The sequence below is a fragment of the Copadichromis virginalis genome, linkage group LG4 (assembly GCF_057382275.1).
Source record: "Copadichromis virginalis isolate Kocher_CV1m ecotype Utaka linkage group LG4, C_Virginalis_male_GT1.1, whole genome shotgun sequence".
Taxonomy (NCBI): domain Eukaryota; kingdom Metazoa; phylum Chordata; class Actinopteri; order Cichliformes; family Cichlidae; genus Copadichromis; species Copadichromis virginalis.
Genome location: NC_140621.1, coordinates 25,886,664 through 25,906,689, shown reverse-complemented (window position 1 = coordinate 25,906,689; position 20,026 = coordinate 25,886,664). Strand labels below are relative to the sequence as shown.

The 20,026-nt window shown below is 40.4% G+C and overlaps 1 protein-coding gene across 2 annotated transcripts in view; it reads right to left on the bottom strand.

The window, feature by feature from the left end:
- olfm2a (olfactomedin 2a) overlaps nucleotides 1–20,026 on the bottom strand; it is a 43,219-nt gene that overhangs the window by 8,671 nt on the left and 14,522 nt on the right. Inside the window, exons 1-2 of one of the 2 annotated variants that reach the window (XM_085454508.1) lie at nucleotides 13,779–14,222; nucleotides 4,404–4,553 (exon numbers count right to left, since the gene is read on the bottom strand). In XM_085454508.1, coding sequence (XP_085310634.1) covers nucleotides 4,404–4,553; nucleotides 13,779–13,922 — 294 coding nt within the window. In that variant the 5' untranslated portion in view covers nucleotides 13,923–14,222. Of the gene's footprint in view, nucleotides 1–4,403; nucleotides 4,554–13,778; nucleotides 14,223–20,026 lie in introns of those variants that run through there. The other variant, XM_085454509.1, reaches the window with a different exon arrangement.

Sequence of the window (20,026 nt, the reverse complement as noted above, 5' to 3'; positions counted from 1 at the left end):
GACTTTCAACATGCAATGAAAGTCAACAAGTTTCACTCATATAAAAATGCTACAGCTATGAAAATAAGGATAGTAAGCTCATGATCATGACAGCGTGCAAAAGGTAATGGATGCCTATGAAATGTTACTAAACGAACCTCGTGGAGGAGCAAACATGCTGTTAAGTAGGCGTTTATTGAACACTCAGTTTTGCACTATGTTTAATTTTTACTAAGTACTCAGCTTATTCACTTTTGACAGCCCACTCTGTTTCTGCATAACCAACCTACTGATTCATGCACCCCCTCATCTCCTGCACGATGCACTGAACTGGCCAGAAATCAGTTGAACATTGATAAATATTACTGGGCTGTCGTGTATACTGGAGGCGTATGGGTACATATGTACAACTCCCCACAGCAACAGACGCCCACCCACAATGACATGCGCAATCAAAACTCCAAGCAAGCAAAATATACTTATTCATATCACTCCTAACATAAACAAAAAACAGGCCAAGCTCTCAAAGGTCAGCGTTTGGAACAAATTCTACTTTGCACCAAATGCTTTGCTTGCCTACTCTCTGACAACCCACTCAATTACTTTGTGTCCCTTGTTTTCTACAACCAGTTCATTCCTCATGTGCTTCATGAACCGTTCTGGTTATATTTGGTCAGAAAATATATCCCTTCACTAATTAAAAGTTGCTTTACAGCACTACATGTGCATTAGATGGAAGAATGTGGAAGGGTAAAATGTTCCAGCAGGATGGACTCTAAACAAATGCAGTGTCACCACCCTCCAGGGCAGTTGACAGCTGGGACCACTCAGTCCTCTGAGTTGTGGCATTTCATGCTTACCTTTGGTCACATAAGATTCTCTCTACACTCACCAGCTCAGATGAATCAGTCACAGGTGTATCTGCTTCTTGTCCAGCGCGATGATTCACTTTGTAACAAATCCTAAAAACTGTCTTTATGTGTATGGCTGACTTTGGCCTCATATCACTTTTTTTTTTTTTTTTACCTCAACACAGTTACATAGAGAGGTTAAAAGAGTCCATAAGGTGTTTAAAAGTATGTTGTGAGCACTCTTGCACAGTATTCTTCAGGTCAGCTCTGCATTAAATGGCATTTTGTCTGGCTTTACAGAAAGCTGAATAGAGATTTTGCACAAGGCTACTTTAAATTCTTTGAACAGAGGGGCTGTTTTGACATTGTTATTGTATCCTTGGCTTTCTTTGTCAGAGAGAGATTTTGTGGATCTGGTCCAATCAAACATTTCACCCGCATGCTCTGAGTTCAAATGAGGATGCTTGGTGGGCATGGAACTATAATGTGCTTATACACAGAGAATAACACGTAGTCTTTAAACTAACGTCTTGTGTGCAGCTGAAACAGCATTGACCCCAGGTGTCCTCAAGCTGGGCTGTGGACAGTAGTAGATGGGAGTGTTTGGTTCTAATAACTAGTGTCTTACAAGTAGTGTGCATGCAAGAAATTTAGTTTTTTCTTTTTTTTCTTTTTACAATGTTGCATAATTCCATTTGAGCATTTCACCCACCACAGCAATTCAATCAGGTCGATGTCTGGACTTTGACTTGACCACTGCAAAACACTGATTCTTTCAGTTTTTAGTTGTTCTGCTGTAGATTTGCTGCTGGGTGTCTTGTTGCATGGACACATTTTGGACAAGGTTTAGCTTTCAGACAGGTGGCCTTACATGAGCGTTAATATTTAACATGCTAACTGATGCCTGTAGAGTCTGAAATGTAGCTCTCGGGTTTTTTTGCCATTTCACTGAACATCACATTGGGTGAATTTGTTGTGATATCCACTTGAGGGAAGATTGGCAACTATCTTTTCCACTCATGCATAATCTTTCTCATTGTAGAATAATGGACTTTAAATAGTTTAGAAAGAGCCTTAGAGCCATTCTCACCAATATTTGCTTCTTTGAGATCATTCCTTTGTCTTTTCTCCATGGCATTGTGTTAACACACACCTGGCCAGGAAACTACCTCTGCCGTTATAGAGGTGTCCACATTAGATGGTCAATTAATCAAGTGCATTTGATTAGAAGGACTTGTCTGCTACTTACCCTCTTCATTTCTAAAGAAGCAATGTACTTAGTTTTTCAGAAGACTGCATTTATATATGATTGTATGACTCATTTGAATCACTAAGGGGAAAAAAATGGCAAAGTACTGTAAGCCATTTATTTATTTTAATTTAATCAATCGCTTACTGTTAATCAATGCAGGCTGCTTTGTTACAACAGTGAAAAATAAAAATCTGGAGACGGGCAATAAACAAACTGACTTGATCAATCCATGCAACACTACTCCAGCCAGTCAGCAACAAAGGGGTGTTTGTACTTGTATGCAGGGCAGGAGGCCAGCGGGGAAAAAAGCTGACACCTTGCTTATACTGAACTCCAGGACATATTTGGAAACAATCAAAAAATAAAAGGTCAAAAGGGAAACCACTGAAAGAAACCACACTGGGATCTATGTCGGAAATGCTAATTATAATTTTACAATGGCATGCTACTGAAGAAAAAAAATGTATAAGAAACTACAAGCTTATTTTAATAAAATGTGTCATCCTCCAACCTGGATTAACAACACCGGTGCAACTGGCTGTGAGATAAGTGCTCAAGAACTGTATGCAAAGTACAACACCAAAAATTATATGTCGAAAATGACTTCACTTTCGTTAAATGGGTGGCACCAAAATCGAGCAGCCCTCTACATGCCGGAACATGGAATTAAAGGAATTAAAGGAAAAAACTCAGACAAAAGAGGGGGATGAGGAAATAGTATTAATGTGCACTTGCTTTGCATTCAGAATTAATCTAAAGTTTTCCAAATATAAACAGTATTTTATAATATGCACTTTTCATATACATTTTACCAGGTTATTTTTTTCCCAAAGGTTCAGAATGAAAATGAACTGAATCCTGTCAGTTCCCAAAGAATTATATTTACCAAAAATGAGGGGGAAAAAACATCAACATGCAAACAGACTAGTGCATTTTTATAGTGCATTATTATAAAACTGAACTTGCAGTCTTTTAATATATATAAAAATCTATTCTTTACACACACACACACACACTGTAAGAGCAAATATGGAGACTATAAAGGAATATATACTTTGCATCGCACAAATGTGTAGGTGAACTTCTCTCACCAGTTTTACTGAGTTTGTCTCTTTATGTTCAAGGCTCTTCCTTTTCTGTCGGAATATGCTTCGTTTCAAGTGTGGATGAGTGTGGATTTTGTTAGTGTGAACATGTGCTTTAAACAGGAGCAGACAGAGACTGTCAGGGGAAAAGGGAAACTTCAATGAGAATGAATGCAATATGTGAATTCAGGTGTCTCATTGATCCATCAGGGCCTCGGAGCTTATTCAGCATCTCAATTTACCACCACCTCTCCTCACAAGACCACATCAATGTCAACCCCTCCTGTCTTTCCTCTCCTCTATTCTGCTTCTTTGCTCCTAGGCTTTCAGTTACTCGGTGAAGCCAGCCTCTCTTTCACCTACTCACTGGTTTTGATTGTCCAAGAAAAAAAATCAACTGTACTATGAATGAACTGGAGAGCAGACCGGAGATACTCTGCCATAGCCCATCAAGTACTTGAAAGGTGTTTAACATCATTTCTCTGGTTTCTACTGTTTAAACAGACATGAATACAAATTAAATGAATTAAATAAATAAAAAGAGACAGGTGTGCTGCCTGTAGATCTGGATATTTAACAAGCCTCTGCGGGTCATTTATGAACCTACCTGTTGCCTGACCTTAGTTGTGTGTTTGTGTTTGTGCACTAGGTATTAGCATGCTCTACGTGTCAGTCAGTAATGCTTTACTGCATCTAAATAATGCCTAGATTTATTCTCTGCCTGTTGAAAACTGCATTCATAATACACACTACATCATTAAATGCTATCAATATCACAAGTAAGCACAAAAGCTCTAATGAAATGTCCTAATCAACCCAGATTTGGTGACACAGTATTTAATTTACAAGTCTCCACCTAAAGTACTTGTAATCTTCACTGACTTGTTAAAAGTTAATTTTATTAGTTTCTATCTCATAAATTTATATTTATAATAGAAACATTGTAAGGCTAAGGTTCAGTGAATTCAATTACATGGGTTGGTTTTTGGATATTTTTCATTAGCAATTCATAATTCATTAATTTTCAGGTACTCAGCTGCTCAACAACAGTCTTCTGACTGGTGTCGTGTTCATATGCACAACTGATCAACTGCGGCGTAAAGGAAAACCGTTCACTTCAGCAGCCTTTATGTGACAGACGGCGTCAGACACGAGCCCAGTGTGGCAGTTTGTGCTTGCATGTCTGTGTGGGTAATACTCGTGTCCCAGTGTGGGTGTGTTATTGACAGCTGTCACCTTCTCCATGAGCTGGCGAAGCTGCCTGCTGCGTGGGTCGCGGTTACACATGTTCTGGGCTGGTGCAACGACGGTACAGATACACTTCCCATCTGCGTCCTGCGCTGAACTGTAGATCTCCCAGCCCTCCTCTGGTCTTGGGTATAGAGCCTGCAGAAATACAGAGACACATATATCTTACAGGCATAAAATAAAAAATAAAATATGGTTGTTTATGTCTGCAGTTGTTTATCTGTGCTACTACCAAATTGGCTTTTCAAAATGCATGAGGGCAGACAAGATATTTTATTCTGCCAGCACGCATCAACGGTAATCTGAAAAGTGTTCCACCCTTATAAAACGTGTCTAAGACAATAAATTTATCTAATACTTAAAAGTGTTGCATAAAGCCTTTTGAAGAAAATAAAAGACTCTTTTATACATCCTATATCATGATTGGTTGAGCCTATTCTGTCACCATAAATTAGCTGCAAAGTCATAATTTCTCTATTACATTACTTTTTTCTTTGTGACTCTTTCAGAAATGAATCCTCTCCTAAGAAAATTAATGACAATTGCTCACCCCAACTATTCAAAACCATTTGCAGTTTAATTTCAGTTTTAACTGGAGATGAAGAGACTGACAGAGCTGGTAGTCACAGTAGTAAAAGACACCAGCAGGGAGAGATAGAGGATAGAAGAGTCATCTAGAAGATAATGGAGAGGGTGAAAGCTGAAATGGGTGTCGATTAAGATAAGACAAGACAGACTGGTGGAAAATACACAAATGGATGGAGAACACATTGACGTGACAAAGACAGAGCAAGAATTTTGTGGAGGATGAAGAAAGACAAAGATAAATTGGTGGAAAATGGGGATTTCAAAGAAAAGAGGAAGGAAAAGGGATCAGAACAGGCTGTACAAAAGCACAGCATCTAATAAGTTTGGACACAGAAAGGAAATGGAGCTGTTCACGATCGATAATGCAGCCCCTTACCAGTGAAGGAGGGGAGAGGCTAAAAGGATGGATGTTTCTCTCTCTGTCTAATCCAATCAAAAGCAGCGCTGTGCGCTTGCAATCACACATGTATGCATTACACAATTTACGCAAAGGTTTTTCTATTCTGATTTGCTCATTTACATTGCATCTAGCATAGCCAGCATATGACGCAAGCTGTAATAAGACAAGAAAGAGCCGTTTTGGAGATGCAATTAAGACCCATCCATATAAGAGGTCGGAAAAGTCTAGAAATAAAATGTTATGTCTCAGCTCTGTGCCTGTCTCCTGCTTTCCTCTGAGCAGTGTTATGCTGTGATCTCGTCTCCTTGGGTCGGGGGATCAGATTAAAATGTCTTGGGGGACAGGGGGACTGTGTGATTGGAGTGTAAAGTAGCAACCACCCTGCGAGCCAATGTGCTCACTGTCACATCTTGTCATTCCTGCCAATCCCTTGGCACGCCACCCCCTCTCCACTCGTTCTGTTCCCTCTTTCACTGCCTTCTTCTTCCCTTGCAGTTGCAGAAAGAGCGTATCTTAAATCTGACTTACTTTAAATCGAGGGATGGCAAACAGACTATAGCTATGTGAGAGACTTAAATATCCTGTGCCAATAGCAACAATAAAGTTCTACGCGTAATTCTTATCACATTTTCTCTTTTTCATTATATTCAATGCATATTAAATAGACTCATGAATTATTTATATGACTGCATCTAAATTTAATTAAGCTAAGTAAGGAGAAATATTCTATTCATATAGTATTAAATAGATATATTAGCTATATTTCAGGATGACTGAATTTCTACTTTCCATGTGAAAGACTCACCGTTGAACGTATTGGCACACTGGTTAAAATATCTTTACAGTATTATCAGTTTTGCTGCATATTTTCCAGTCCCTGCAGTGACTTGCACTTTTTTCTGTCACTCAGTGCCTTTCTTATCATTAGTCTTCCTTCTCCGAGGCAATCGACCATCAAAAGTCTATAATATGGTGATACAGAGGCACAATAGCCAAAGCCAGAGTTAAGACAAAAGAGCCAGTCGCCACAGCAGAACCTTTCATCTTTGTCTGATGGTCTGTTTCATTCTGCCATTGCCTTGGCATGAGGGAGTTTGTATGTATGTGTGTGGGTGTGTTTGGTGGGGGGTGCATCTTTTTCAGCATCTACTTCCCTGCTCACGTCTCACTCACTGTCAGGTTTCTGTATGTGCTGAAGTCTGTGGCTATTCTCGCGTGTGAGAGCGGTCATCTGTGCTAAAACTTGTTCTGTCATAATGTCTATGTATATCAGTATGAGTATGCTTCAACATACAGTACTTACATACATTCTTGTGGAATAATACATACATTGTGGGATCACACTGAAATGCAACTACACATCTGATCCACACCCTCAAGATGCTATGTTTGGAAATTCCTGCAGCTGTAATGCATGCTTACTTCACAACTATAGAGTCTATGTAATGGCTGATATAATACTGTGAATGTGTGTAAAATACTAGAATGTGAAGTCACAGCTGGTTACAAGCACTTTCATTAAAACTGGTACCCTGCAGTGTGAACAGGTGGAGGTTTTCTAGATACAAACGGCAAAATCTACTTAAGCTGCTAATTCTTAAGGTGTCTGCAGTCTTCGGTAAAATAATTCTGCATATCCACACACCTAGGGCTTGTCCGCTTATGCACGAGATATTCACTTTGGGCTTAGCTAGATTTTTGCCAGTGGATGCAGAAGTGTGCATTAATTTTTCATATTGCTATCAGCTTCAAAGGGAGCCACGGTCGGTGTCGCACCAACTTTTTTTTCTTTCCCAAATGAAATCTTACGTAGCGGGCAGTAGAAATTCAGCAAAATAAAATCAGAGGCACGTTGGGTTTCGTCAGAAAGGCATCTACTGTAAAAACTTTGCCAAATAAAACATGTGGAGCTACTTGCTGTGGCGACCCCTTGCGAGTAAGGGAGCAGCTGAAAGTAGCTTCTTTTAATATCAGAGCCATGTCAGCCTATTATCATGCTTTCTTCATTTTCCAACATGTTTAATATCACGCTGTGCTCTTCCTGTGCTTTTCCAAGCCAGAGAGCTTTCACAGCAACCAATCTTCTCTTCTGTTCATTAAAGTTTCATAAATGTTGAGCTGAAATGAAGAGCTTATTTGAATCACTTCCAGTTTCATTACCACCCACCTATCCGTTCAGCACTAACTTCACCGTTCTCATCACAGTGACAGTTTAGGGAGCAGGAGAGAAAAGGTAATTCTTAAATGCAAATGTGCCTTGTCCTTATATGCTTTGTGCCCAGACGGATCTTTATATCAGAGCTAGTGATCTCTCACATTGAACATAGCGTCATAAACTTAAATATGTTTTGGAATGTATTAATATGATATTAATATGAGGCATCTCTACAGAATGGGTCATTGACATTGGTTCATTTAAGACAGTCAAAACTATGTAGTCTAGCAAACATCTCATTAGTAATGAAAAAGGCTAATTTCTCAATATCTTCCTTTATCCATAATTATGTTCAAGATATGCAGAGTGAAAACGAGTGTGAGTAATGTTTGCATACTGTATGCAGCTCGTGTATTAGTTTGCTACACTTGAGTAGTGACGATAACATAACCTGAGCTGTCGCCGTGCTATCAGTGCGGCTATCTGGAGTACCTAAGGTTTAAAGGATGATCCTTTTCTCCCAGACACAGATGGTGGTTTCAGCAGAGGGAAGGCGTTTAGCTCCCTATACCAGAAATTTATCCATTAGATGTATGGGATGAAATAAAATATGTAATGGACAGGTTTGAAACTGTAACATGGCTGCTATGTAAAAGCCCATTAATGGCGAAGACAGCAGCAATGAAAACAACAGGAAACCACAAAGGGTTGGAGAAATTAAAAATCAATTGGGTTTGCTCACTAAAATGAAAATTACTCGTTAATATTTCTGGATTTCCCACTTTGTGCCAACTCAGAGTCTCCTCCATTTCCATGACCTCATATCAGATAGCCTGGATGCATGACGTCCCATCACCATCAGCTGCAAACATATCTTCAAACCACAAACTTCCATCCTCCCAAGGGAAAACTGATTAAAGGAGGAACTGCTTACTTTCATAAGCAGAAAAGGAGAAGTTGTGCTTTCAGAAAGGCTGACGGAGAAGAGAGAAGTGGCTCTAATTTCCTCTAGCTTGGTTTAAACGGTATTCAGTTACAATGCTGATTGACAACTTTAGGGGAATCTGTGCTGAGATAAGTGAAGATTAGATGCTTCTCCACTGTTTCCTGCTGCAGAGAAATCAGAGCTGATTCCACCAAAAAAAAACTTACTAAGTTAAACCATTATCTGAGTGATTCTCTGTAGCACAAAGAAACTAAGACTGCTTGGTTTTGTTAATGATTAGCAAAGTTTAGAGGTATTATCCAATTAGACATTTGAGCTGGTGGTATCACTGCTGATTTGCAGGATGGACTTCCTCTGGCGTTTCATTAAACCAACCCTGGAGCTTGCTGCTGTAAAGCCAGAGTTAAATGAGATCATAAATCTACAGCTCCCTACTTTATGAGCATGACGGGAAGTCTATTATAACTTTCATAAGCAGCAGGCAGAAGGGGCAAACAGGCAGAGGCAGGCACAAGTTGTGAGATATGGAAGAGAGCTGACCACTACACTGTGAACTGTCAACACGGCTGAGAAATTGCAACACTACCGAGGATGGACAGGTTAAGAAGAGGAGGAGAGGTCGAGCTGTACACGGAGAAAGACAGAAGACATAGAAGAAGATGAAATCTAGACGTCATTGAGAAGGGGAATTCTTATTCAGGAAATAAAATATGAAGTTCTACCTAAATAATCTTTTTCTTTCCTTCATTGTCATCCAGCAGTGCCAGCTTTCATAAAAAATGCTTTACTTTCCTTTCCTCTCTGTCAGCAGAATGATGCTTTATGCCAGGCATTAACATCCATCAGTACTTGTCCCCAAAAAACTAGACATCTGTCTCTGTTGCACAGTGTTCGATTTTATCTATATTATACCCAAACAATCGGTTCTCATTTTCAGATTTGCCAGTTATTGCTATAATTGAGTGTATATAGATAAACATGTCAATGCACACATTCACTCTTCAAATGAACAATCAGTAAATCCCTAATGCCAAAGCCAGCTGCTGGGCTTTAAAATAATAAAGACACCAAGTGAAGTCCCAGGTCTCCTCTGCTCCCAAGGAAAGTGATTAACACAATCAGCTCAGCATGGTTGCCAGTCAATAATATGAGTCATAAACTCATCATGGCCCTGTCCCTACTGCCTCATTTTGGCTCCCTACTGCCTTTCTCTCCGTCTTTCTCCATCACCCTCATGACTGCCGCCTTTCTCAGTGGCGTCCTGCTCGCTTTCCATCTGCACCCACAACCCGTTCCAATCCACCTCACACTTGAGTGACAGTGGGGGTGGGCATATGCATCAAGTGTTTTTTGAAGAGGGGGGGTTCTTGGAGAGGTTAAAGAAAATGACACTCGCTGGCACTCGGCATGAGTGCGCAACTGCAACTCTACACTTTTTCCAGCCAGCGCCGTGCCAGGTGCCGTAGTGAAAAGCATTTGGATTCTGCTCTTCTGTTGCAGCGATGCAAGATAGCTCTATCATGTCTGGTGCTAAACACAGGCAAGAGAGTGCCAGGGTGGCTTATGTGAGAAAACACTGTGTAAACTGTTATAACACAGTTAGTGTTTCATTGGTAGAAATATGGATTACAGAATTGCTTTTGAAAAATGGAGGAATTGCAACAGGCGTGAGTCCTGCAGGGTGGAATTATACTCTTATAATGACAAATGAACCATGTCAAAACCCTGATTCCCTTTTCTGGGATCAATGCTTTATGCTAGACGATCACATAATTAATTAAAGTTTAAAACAATTGAAAATGATCTTTTATAGATTGGCTGAGCTTGTCGCTGTTCCCACTGCATCCCATTAACCTGACGTTAGATTACACTTGTCAGAATCCCAACTGAGATAAATTTAATCGAAAGCAGCACAATGAATGTAAAAAATAAAGTGTGCAAATAAAAGCCTGCAGTCGTATTTAATTTTTAATCCATAGCTGAGAATCAATTTTTACAATACACTTTATTGGATTCCGCAGTGGAAGTGATAAAGTTTACGGTCTCACATCCTGACAGAGGCTGCGTGACCCCAATCAGTTTCTGTGTCCTGCCTCTTTGTACACTGACGTTTGTTGTTCCATTCTCTCCTCTGATGGTGAGAATATTTTATTCAGACTTCTTCCTCACAGCTTTCTTAATTTAGATATCAAAGGGAGCGTCACCACATGCATACACATCCAGGCACCCTGCTGCAGTTTTATTGAGAGGAACCTATCTATGCCAGTCTTGTGCACACATACATGTATTTATTTATTTATTTTTATCTATAATGAGACAGTTATCCTTGACTTATGCTGTGTTCACTGAAAGTGTTGAGAGATTCAGTGATTATTATTATTATGTAGAAAAGCAAGCATTTTTCATCTCAACAGATTTTCAGCTTTAACTTAGAGCACAGCAGGGTTCGATTCATGGACAAGCCTTTTTTTATTATGTGTCTTGCACTGTGAATGTGTCCTTTTATTTCTATAACTAAGGACAGACAGCTCTTTTTTTTTTTCAACGACAGTTTTTGTAGGTTGAACATACTAAGCTGAAGAACGCCAAACTGCATTAGAGACTTGGTGTATCTTGTGTCTCACAATTTATAGCAGGTAATGTTTGAATTGCAGTAGTTGTTTATGGTAATTACTCTTTTTGGAAGGCAAATTTGGAAGTCTCATTATTTCTCCTAAACCTCTGCCCGAGATAATAAGTGCTCTCCTTGACACTGTTTTCAGCTTTGAACATCGTGCTACTTCTTTTACTTGAGTAGCACTTGTCACTTGTTTGTCTTGCGGTCAGACAGAGAAGATATATATGCTATACTAAGAAATTAAAACTCATTTTTAATCCATGCCTTTATGTCTCATTGACCAGAACTTGATAAATAATTGGAAAAAAGTGCAGAAATTTATCAGATATACCCCTGGTATCTGCTGTGTGTCCACACAGCACTTTAAGAACATTTCTTTTTAAATGTATAACACTCTTTATAGATGAATAAATCATTTTGCTATCATAATAAAAAAGATGATTTAGTGTGTACACTCTGTCTGGCAGGTTTATAGCTTTAACTTGTCTTAGCAATTCTTTATAGCCACGCTTCTTCTGTGTAAGTGTTTCCAGGGTCTCGTCTGCTCATTAAGGAACATGGTTCTGCACTACACAGATGTGTACAAGCACCCAGGCAGTGTTGTGCTCAGTGCCATCACAGATAGGCCTACATGAATTCAGTCAGCTGTGTTCTTGGGTCAGCTGGTTAGAAGACAGGCACAGAAAGCAAGTGAAGCAGACTTGGAAAATAGCTCTGAGCTTAGAGAATATGCAATGCAGCATGCATGGGTGCCAGGGTGGAAAGCAGGCAGGCAACAGCTACTGGCATGTTAGCACCAGAGTGTCACAAGACCACAGCTAGATTGTCTTTGATTCAAACTCTAAACAATCTGTGAGTCATGACTGCTTCTAAGATCATCACAGGCAAAAGTCTCATTAATAGTGACGGGACTTTGAAGCAAGGTTTTACATTAAAGTTTTATTTGCTGCCATTGTTTATGAGCGGAGATTATCCCTGTCTCAAAGAGAAGACATTTCCCATCACAACAGACTGTTACACAGTAATAATTTGTGGCACCATCAAACGGGCTCATCAGTTTTGTTAAAACTTTGATGAAATGAACTTCAGTAGCAACATTTTTCCTCCTTTGGCAGTGAATTAGGGCTGCCTCAAAGAAAATATCCACTCATGACTATTTATTGTATTTTATTGTATCCAGTCTTTTGAAATGCAAATGATTAAGCTTCTGATCTCAAATCTTGTTTGGAAAGAGTTTATTGAAAATAAACATGGCGATGTTTATTTTTATCCCATCTGATCCTGAGCAGAATGAGTTGGTATAGAGAAGAAATCAGCGATTAACTAAGCCATAACCTCTAAGGAAAACTGGAATAATAGAATAATATAAAAGACTTATAATCCAAACATTTCTTACCTTGAGTTCTGCTCTAAATTACCCGACATATGCGCAAGTTGTTTGAAAGATTAACAGTTTGAAGCAATTTTCCAGGTGCTTGACATTTTCAAAAAAAGATATTACTGTCTGAAAGTGTTCTTTAAAGGGGAAACATTTCCACTGGCACACCACTGCTACATTAGGAAGACATAAAGTGGTAGATTTATGTTTTAACAAGCCACTTTACATCCTAAAACTCTTCTTACCACAGATGGACCTTCACCCCTGAGACAAGAATGTCTAAACATTCCGTGTGTACATGTCTGAACACACAAACACTGTCATGCACAATATGCATGCGAAACCACACATCCAGATGGTCACAGACCTCTTGGGACTTTCAATTTCATTCTGTCTTTTTGAACAGACCAGAACATTTACTTAATGGGTAAGCTGCCATAGAAAGACACTCAGGATAGAGGAAAAGCGATCACTTACTGCAGATGATCCGGAAAATATTACATTCATTTCTTTCTTTCTGTTTTTGTTTGTTCCCTGTCTGTCTCATTGTCTGTGTTACCTCATGAGAAAGAGAGTACAACATTATGCAAGCATTAACCACTAAAAAATATTCAAAATAAATAAATAAACTGCTGTTTTATTTATAAAACACCTTAATTGCCCTTATGACCTTTCAGGATGAGGCCAGTGTTTAATTTGAGGTGATAACAATCTAAAATGCTTAAAGATAGACATAGCAAGGGAGGAATAAGACATACTCAAAGCTGTAAAACTGTATTAACCTCTCGGTGTTCCTCATCACCTCCTTCCCACCCTGGAGGTGACTGACAGATAGGATCAGCCTGAGCATCAGTCAGGACAGCTCTCTACCTCCTGTCACCCTGGCAAAAACATATGGTCTCCTGCAAACATCCACACTTAGACTGTCCGCCACTCACCATCACTCACAATCACAAGCCAACAATTCTGCATCCTTATACTTATGACTCTCCCACAAACATATGCATCATTCATGCTTCACTGAAACCTTGTTCTCACATGCGTATCTGTCTCCATCGTCTCTCTGTTAACACAACGTGGGCTCTTTTATTCTTACTCGCGTCTTCACACGTCTCTCTGAAACCTCTCTTCTGCTTCTTCACTTTCTCCCTCTGTCTGCTGCTGTGTCACTCTCTTTAATCTGTCACATTCTCGCTTTCTTTCTCACATTCACAACAGCATGCTCAAACAAAAACACTGCACACGCACTTGCAAATAAGCAAAAAGAATTGATACGCACGCTGACAATCCTTTCTGATGTGCCCCCTCTGGAGATGGTGGTTCCGTTGAGTCCCACCAGAGAGGGCAGAGTCTGAGACATCCAGTTGGTCACCATGGCCATGGTGCTGAGAACTGCCCCGATCTTTAGCATAGGAACGCTCATGTTTGCTTCCTGTGGGGCCCTGGCACAAATGGCCCAACAGCCAGCCCTGCCCTGCCCTTCCCTAGACCTCAGCTCCAGTCAACCCCACTCTGCCTCAGACAACCTAGCCAGGGAACCAGCCAGTCAGCTTGTGCCTGAGCCTGAGCAGCAGCAGCACCCCCCACAGCTGGTACAGCACAATTACTAGACCCACACACCACTGTTTCAGTCAAAGGGATGGGCAGAGGCTGGTTAGAGGAGAGCAGCTCACATCCAAAAGCACCACACTGGAGCCTTCCCTCTCAGAGTGACTGCCTTAGCTTCACCCTCTCCCTCCCTCCCCCACATTCTCGCTCTCATCTCTCTCTCCCTCTCTTTCCACCTCTCTCACTTCCTTACTCTCCTCTTAGCTCTCTCCCTCTCTCTCCCCTCCTCTCTTCCTCAAGATGCAGAGCTCCGCATTGGCTGCCTCTCCGTCTCATCCCCTCCCAATCAGCCCTTCCTCTGTTCTTTCCAGCCCTGTTTTGCATGCATGTATCCATTCTTTTTCCTTCCCCTCTCGTTCGCTGACATTTGCCTGTTCTTTTATGACTCACATCTTGATGTGTGCGCGCGTGCACTTATTTCTTAAGCAGAGAGATCTGAGACTGATTTCATAGGACTGATCTGTGCTCTATGTTAAGTGACATGTGAATGCCCAGGGCAACTGAGTGCAATGTTAGGCACAGGAGACCATCCTGCAGTTTCATCATCGTGTTTGTACTAAAGACAGGACTGAGAATGTAGACCGGTGGGTGTTTAGATTAAAAGGTTGGCTAAGGGCTCATCAGTGAATATGGGCAGGTGGTTTGGCAAAGTGGGAGACATGATGTGGGAGAGATGCAGGTGCTCCAACCCACGGCTGCTTCTGACAGCTCATCTTTCATTCTGCTTCATGACATATCCTAAATTAGCCTGTAGCTTGTACTTTTAAAGAATCAATGTCGGAGTGATAAGAAAAGTATCTAATGACACTAACTTCTTGATGCTCACTGTGTTAATTTACTCTGATGTTACGTCGTGTAATTGCAAACATCTGCAAGAGGACTGCTTTTTTTTTCCAACTTGGAATTTTGGCTTAAAGTTATAATAAACCTGCGTTTTCTCACTCATCCTGGTGCTGTGAGATGACCTGCTGAAAAAATGATGCTTAGATTACTTTTCAAGTAGCAGAGTTTTATTGTTGTGATCAAACAGAAGGTACAGTGGGGCAAAAAAGTATTTAGTCAGCCACCGATTGTGCAAGTTCCCCCACCTAAAATGATGACAGAGGTCAGTAATTTGCACCAGAGGTACACTTCAACTGTGAGAGACAGAATGTGAAAAAAAAATCCATGAATCCACATGGTAGGATTTGTAAAGAATTTATTCGTAAATTAGGGTGGAAAATAAGTATTTGGTCAATAACAAAAATACAACTCAATACTTTGTAACATAACCTTTGTTGGCAATAACAGAGGTCAAACGTTTACTATAGGTCTTTACCAGGTTTGCACACACAGTAGCTGGTATTTTGGCCCATTCCTCCATGCAGATCTTCTCGAGAGCAGTGATGTTTTGGGGCTGTCGCCGAGCAACACGGACTTTCAACTCCCGCCACAGATTTTCTGTGGGGTTGAGGTCTGGAGACTGGCTAGGCCACTCCAGGACTTTCAAATGCTTCTTACGGAGCCACTCCTTTGTTGCCCAGGCGGTGTGTTTTGGATCATTGTCATGTTGGAAGACCCAGCCTCGTTTCATCTTCAAAGTTCTCACTGATGGAAGGAGGTTTTGGCTCAAAATCTCACGATACATGGCCCCATTCATTCTGTCCTTAACACGGATCAGTCGTCCTGTCCCCTTGGCAGAAAAACAGCCCCATAGCATGATGTTTCCACCCCCATGCTTCACAGTAGGTATGGTGTTCTTGGGATGCAACTCAGTATTCTTCTTCCTCCAAACACGACGAGTTGAGTTTATACCAAAAAGTTCTACTTTGGTTTCATCTGACCACATGACATTCTCCCAATCCTCTGCTGTATCATCCATGTGCTCTCTGGCAAACTTCAGACGGGCCTGGACATGCACTGGCTTCAGCAGCGGAACACGTCTGGCACTGCGGGATTTGATTCCCTGCCGTTGTAGTGTGTTACTGATGGTGACCTTTGTTACTTTGGTCCCAGCTCTCTGCAGGTCATTCACCAGGTCCCCCCGTGTGGTTCTGGGATCTTTGCTCACCGTTCTCATGATCATTTTGACCCCACGGGATGAGATCTTGCGTGGAGCCCCAGATCGAGGGAGATTATCAGTGGTCTTGTATGTCTTCCATTTTCTGATGATTGCTCCCACAGTTGATTTTTTTCACACCAAGCTGCTTGCCTATTGTAGATTCACTCTTCCCAGTCTGGTGCAGGTCTACAATACTTTTCCTGGTGTCCTTCGAAAGCTCTTTGGTCTTGGCCATGGCGGCGTTTGGAGTCTGACTGTTTGAGGCTGTGGACAGGTGTCTTTTATACAGATGATGGGTTCAAACAGGTGCCATTCATACAGGTAACGAGTGGGGGACAGAAAAGCTTCTTACAGAAGACGTTACAGGTCTGTGAGAGCCAGAGATTTTCCTTGTTTGAGGTGACCAAATACTTATTTTCCACCCTAATTTACGAATAAATTCTTTACAAATCCTACCATGTGAATTCATGGATTTTTTTTTCACATTCTGTCTCTCACAGTTGAAGTGTACCTCTGGTGCAAATTACTGACCTCTGTCATCATTTTAGGTGGGGGAACTTGCACAATCGGTGGCTGACTAAATACTTTTTTGCCCCACTGTAAATCAGTATCAGATAGCTTACCAACTGTTTCTGTCTCATTTTACTGTCATTTCCCTTGGTGAAAGTCTGGTTTGAGCCTGTGTCAGGCCAGACATCCAGCATGTTCTGAAGTCTAGACCGATTTCGTGGAAACATTTTGTCTTTGAGATCATAGCTGCTTGAATTTTCCGCTCACCTCTACAATGGACCAGATGGAGCGGTATGAAAATTGAACCATGTCTCAAGCCTCTGCTCACAGCAATTACTGGAAAGTTATTTGACGACTGGCCGTGTCATTTTATGCCCTAAATGATGACAGAATGGCTTGCTCAGGCAAAACGGCCAGGTCATCCCCTTTTCTTGCCTTCTTCCTGGTCTGCTGACTTATTCATTTTGTCTGCCATGGCTGGACTCCCTTTCTCAAGCAGTCACATTGGATGAATGATATGGGCTCTTCTGTGTGGGGTGTACAGTGAAGTGATAATCAGAAGAGACAGCTTTCTGAGCCCCATCCAAAACACGTCAGCCATCCTCAACTCACCTGCTATTGCCTAAGTCGTGCTTGTTTGTGCCCTACATGTGGCAACACTGACCCCTTGTGGTAGCCAGTGGAATTGTAAACAAGAGCCGTCAACATACAGCAGGTGATGGCCACTGCCTGTCGTTGTTATTGAGCAACACGGAATTTGTTGGCAGGTAGCTGTCACCTTATGAAAATTCTTCAAGGAGATATGAGGGTGAATGTGGCAGCACTGTTTAGAGTCACACTTTTCCATGTCTAACAGAGGTTTTAGTGAGAAAGGTAAAATGTAATGTGCATGATAGCACACGCACGCATTCACACGTGACCGCGCGCACATACACGTACATGCTTTCACCTGTTTCTTAAAAAGGTTATTCTAATGGAGCCCACGGGCATTTTAAAAATATACTCTTGTATTCATCTTTCATTATTAAATTAATAATATAACAGTTTGCTTCTTTTATGTTTTCTAACAAACCAGTTATATCTGTATATTTATCTCTGGATTATAATGTGCATATACAGGTCTCTAATGTAATTATATTTTTTAGAGCTGAGTCTTTTTGATTAGTTTCATTTTATTTCAGAAGGTTTTGTTCACATATGGAGGTTGAGGGAAGCAATATTTTACAAATTCCCTTACTGTTTGCTTCCTTGAACACATCATCTGTAAAGCATGCAGTATTGATCATATTCACAGGGTGGCAGCAAAGATTTAAGTATAGATACAGACATCTCTGCGTCTTTATTCCGTAATCAAATGAGCCAATCTTCTCAGGTTTCTCAAAGAAAAGCTGGTAACAAAGAAAGATGCCTGAGCGAAAAGGAAATTTAGGATGATGCTTAATATAGATATAGATATAGAGATCAAACATTCAATGTGCAGATGTGGCAACTAGAAGAAGTAAAATATATTTCACTTTGATTCGAAGAAAAAATCTATTTATTTGTTTTGTCCTAATTTTTTTTACTTGTTTTTTTTTGTTTGTTTTCTTTTTGTTTTTTTGTTTTTTTGTGGCTCCAATTTGTGCAGTTTGGCTGCTGAATAAGAGTTCAATAATGCATTATGCAATAGCAAGATAGCACAGAAAATGCTGAGAAAGTAAAAACACACACATTACTCTACACTTCCAAGGATGTTTTGACAGATTGCTGTTCCTAGCCCCTACTCAACAATTTCCATCATCAGAAAGACTGGCATCATGCCAATCTAAAGTAAAAACAAACTCTTATCCCCTCCTGTGAATGAAAATAAGGCAATACAGCTTCCGTTTTTCCACTATGTCATACTCAAAATTTCACAAAGCATAAAAGGACATACACAGATAAAAGTAGTTATAATTTGTCTTTTTTTTTAAATCACAGACGCATCTTTGCATCAAGCTCAAGCTCTGAACTTTCTATTTTCAGATCTCAAAATAAACCAAATTGGTATCATTTAGGTCAGTTCAAAGAAAACTGTTATTTCCATCAGCTGTAATTTATATTTGGCAGCATGGCTCTCGTCTGCAACCAGCAGAATGAGAAATGTGGCATTAGGTACGTCAGATATGCCATAAAAGTTGGAGCTGTGGTGGTGGGTGGGCTGCAGAGTGGCCTGCAAATGCAGTAATGGTGAGAAGGCTAAAGCAACCTAAAGACCATGTCCTTTCTGAGATTTGCCAATTAGATGAGTAGAAGGGTATCAACTGAGCCTTCCGCTGGTGTAGGCTGACACAGGTCTATGGCTGAGCTGGATTTAATGGCCTGCCTGAACTATTGCTATGCTCAATTAAATAAAATGACCAGAGTTTTGATATAACCATCTACAGTCAGCAGCCATGAAGTATTCTGTACTAGTTATGTACTGCTCCAGCAATTAAACAGAGCCCCAGACATTGTCATATAATGTTCTCAGAAGTAATAGTCCAAATAGGTCAAACTAGCCAAAAAATAGTGTAGTCCTGTAAGGTTATTGTGATGGCTGCTTTGGTGTGCAGAACGGTACGACTGAAGTAGATTTGATATACATAACCTCAAACAGAGAAATGATTCATTCTAAGGAGCATATTTTTTTAGATTAAAGATTATGGCTGAATAAAAATGCATCAAGTTTCACATGGGAGGAGTTTTCTTAGCCCTCTATTTTCTACTAGCAGTGTACACAATTATGTATTCTTCAGTCTGATTTTTTTAGTGCCAGTAACAAAACCACATTGATTCCGTGCCTGCTAATTGTGCTGGTTAACAATATTGAAGGAGGCTCATGTAAGATCCAGCCTCATATCTTTTCCCCGACGTTTGACTTTTGCACATTTATCTTGCTTTTTGAAGCATCACTCAATCAAAGTCCGCTGCTGATAAGTGGTGCTTTAGCGGTTGCTGTATAGATCATGTTTCCACTGAGCTCTTTAAAATTCCTTTCACAGACTATGGGTCATATGCCATCTTTTGTGACTAGATGGACTAAATAAATGATGGCAAAAATGGGCGATGAGGACAATCTGTTATACTTCAAAGAATTCCAGCCTCTGCCAATCAACTGTCTAATCACAAAGTCTGTTGGCGGAACAAGCTTTTATTAAATATTAGCCAGAGAGGAAGTCAGCCATTTAACCTGTATTAATTTAATCCTTTTTGATTAATTTTCACTGCCATTCCATTCCATATCATTTTGACTCGAATAATTGGCCAGCATAATTTTCTGCATAACTCTGCTGTGTCATTGTCTGCAGTTTTTTGTCCCTCCCTTTTGTACTTCTTCACTGTAAATGTTATATAGCCTCTAAGAACCC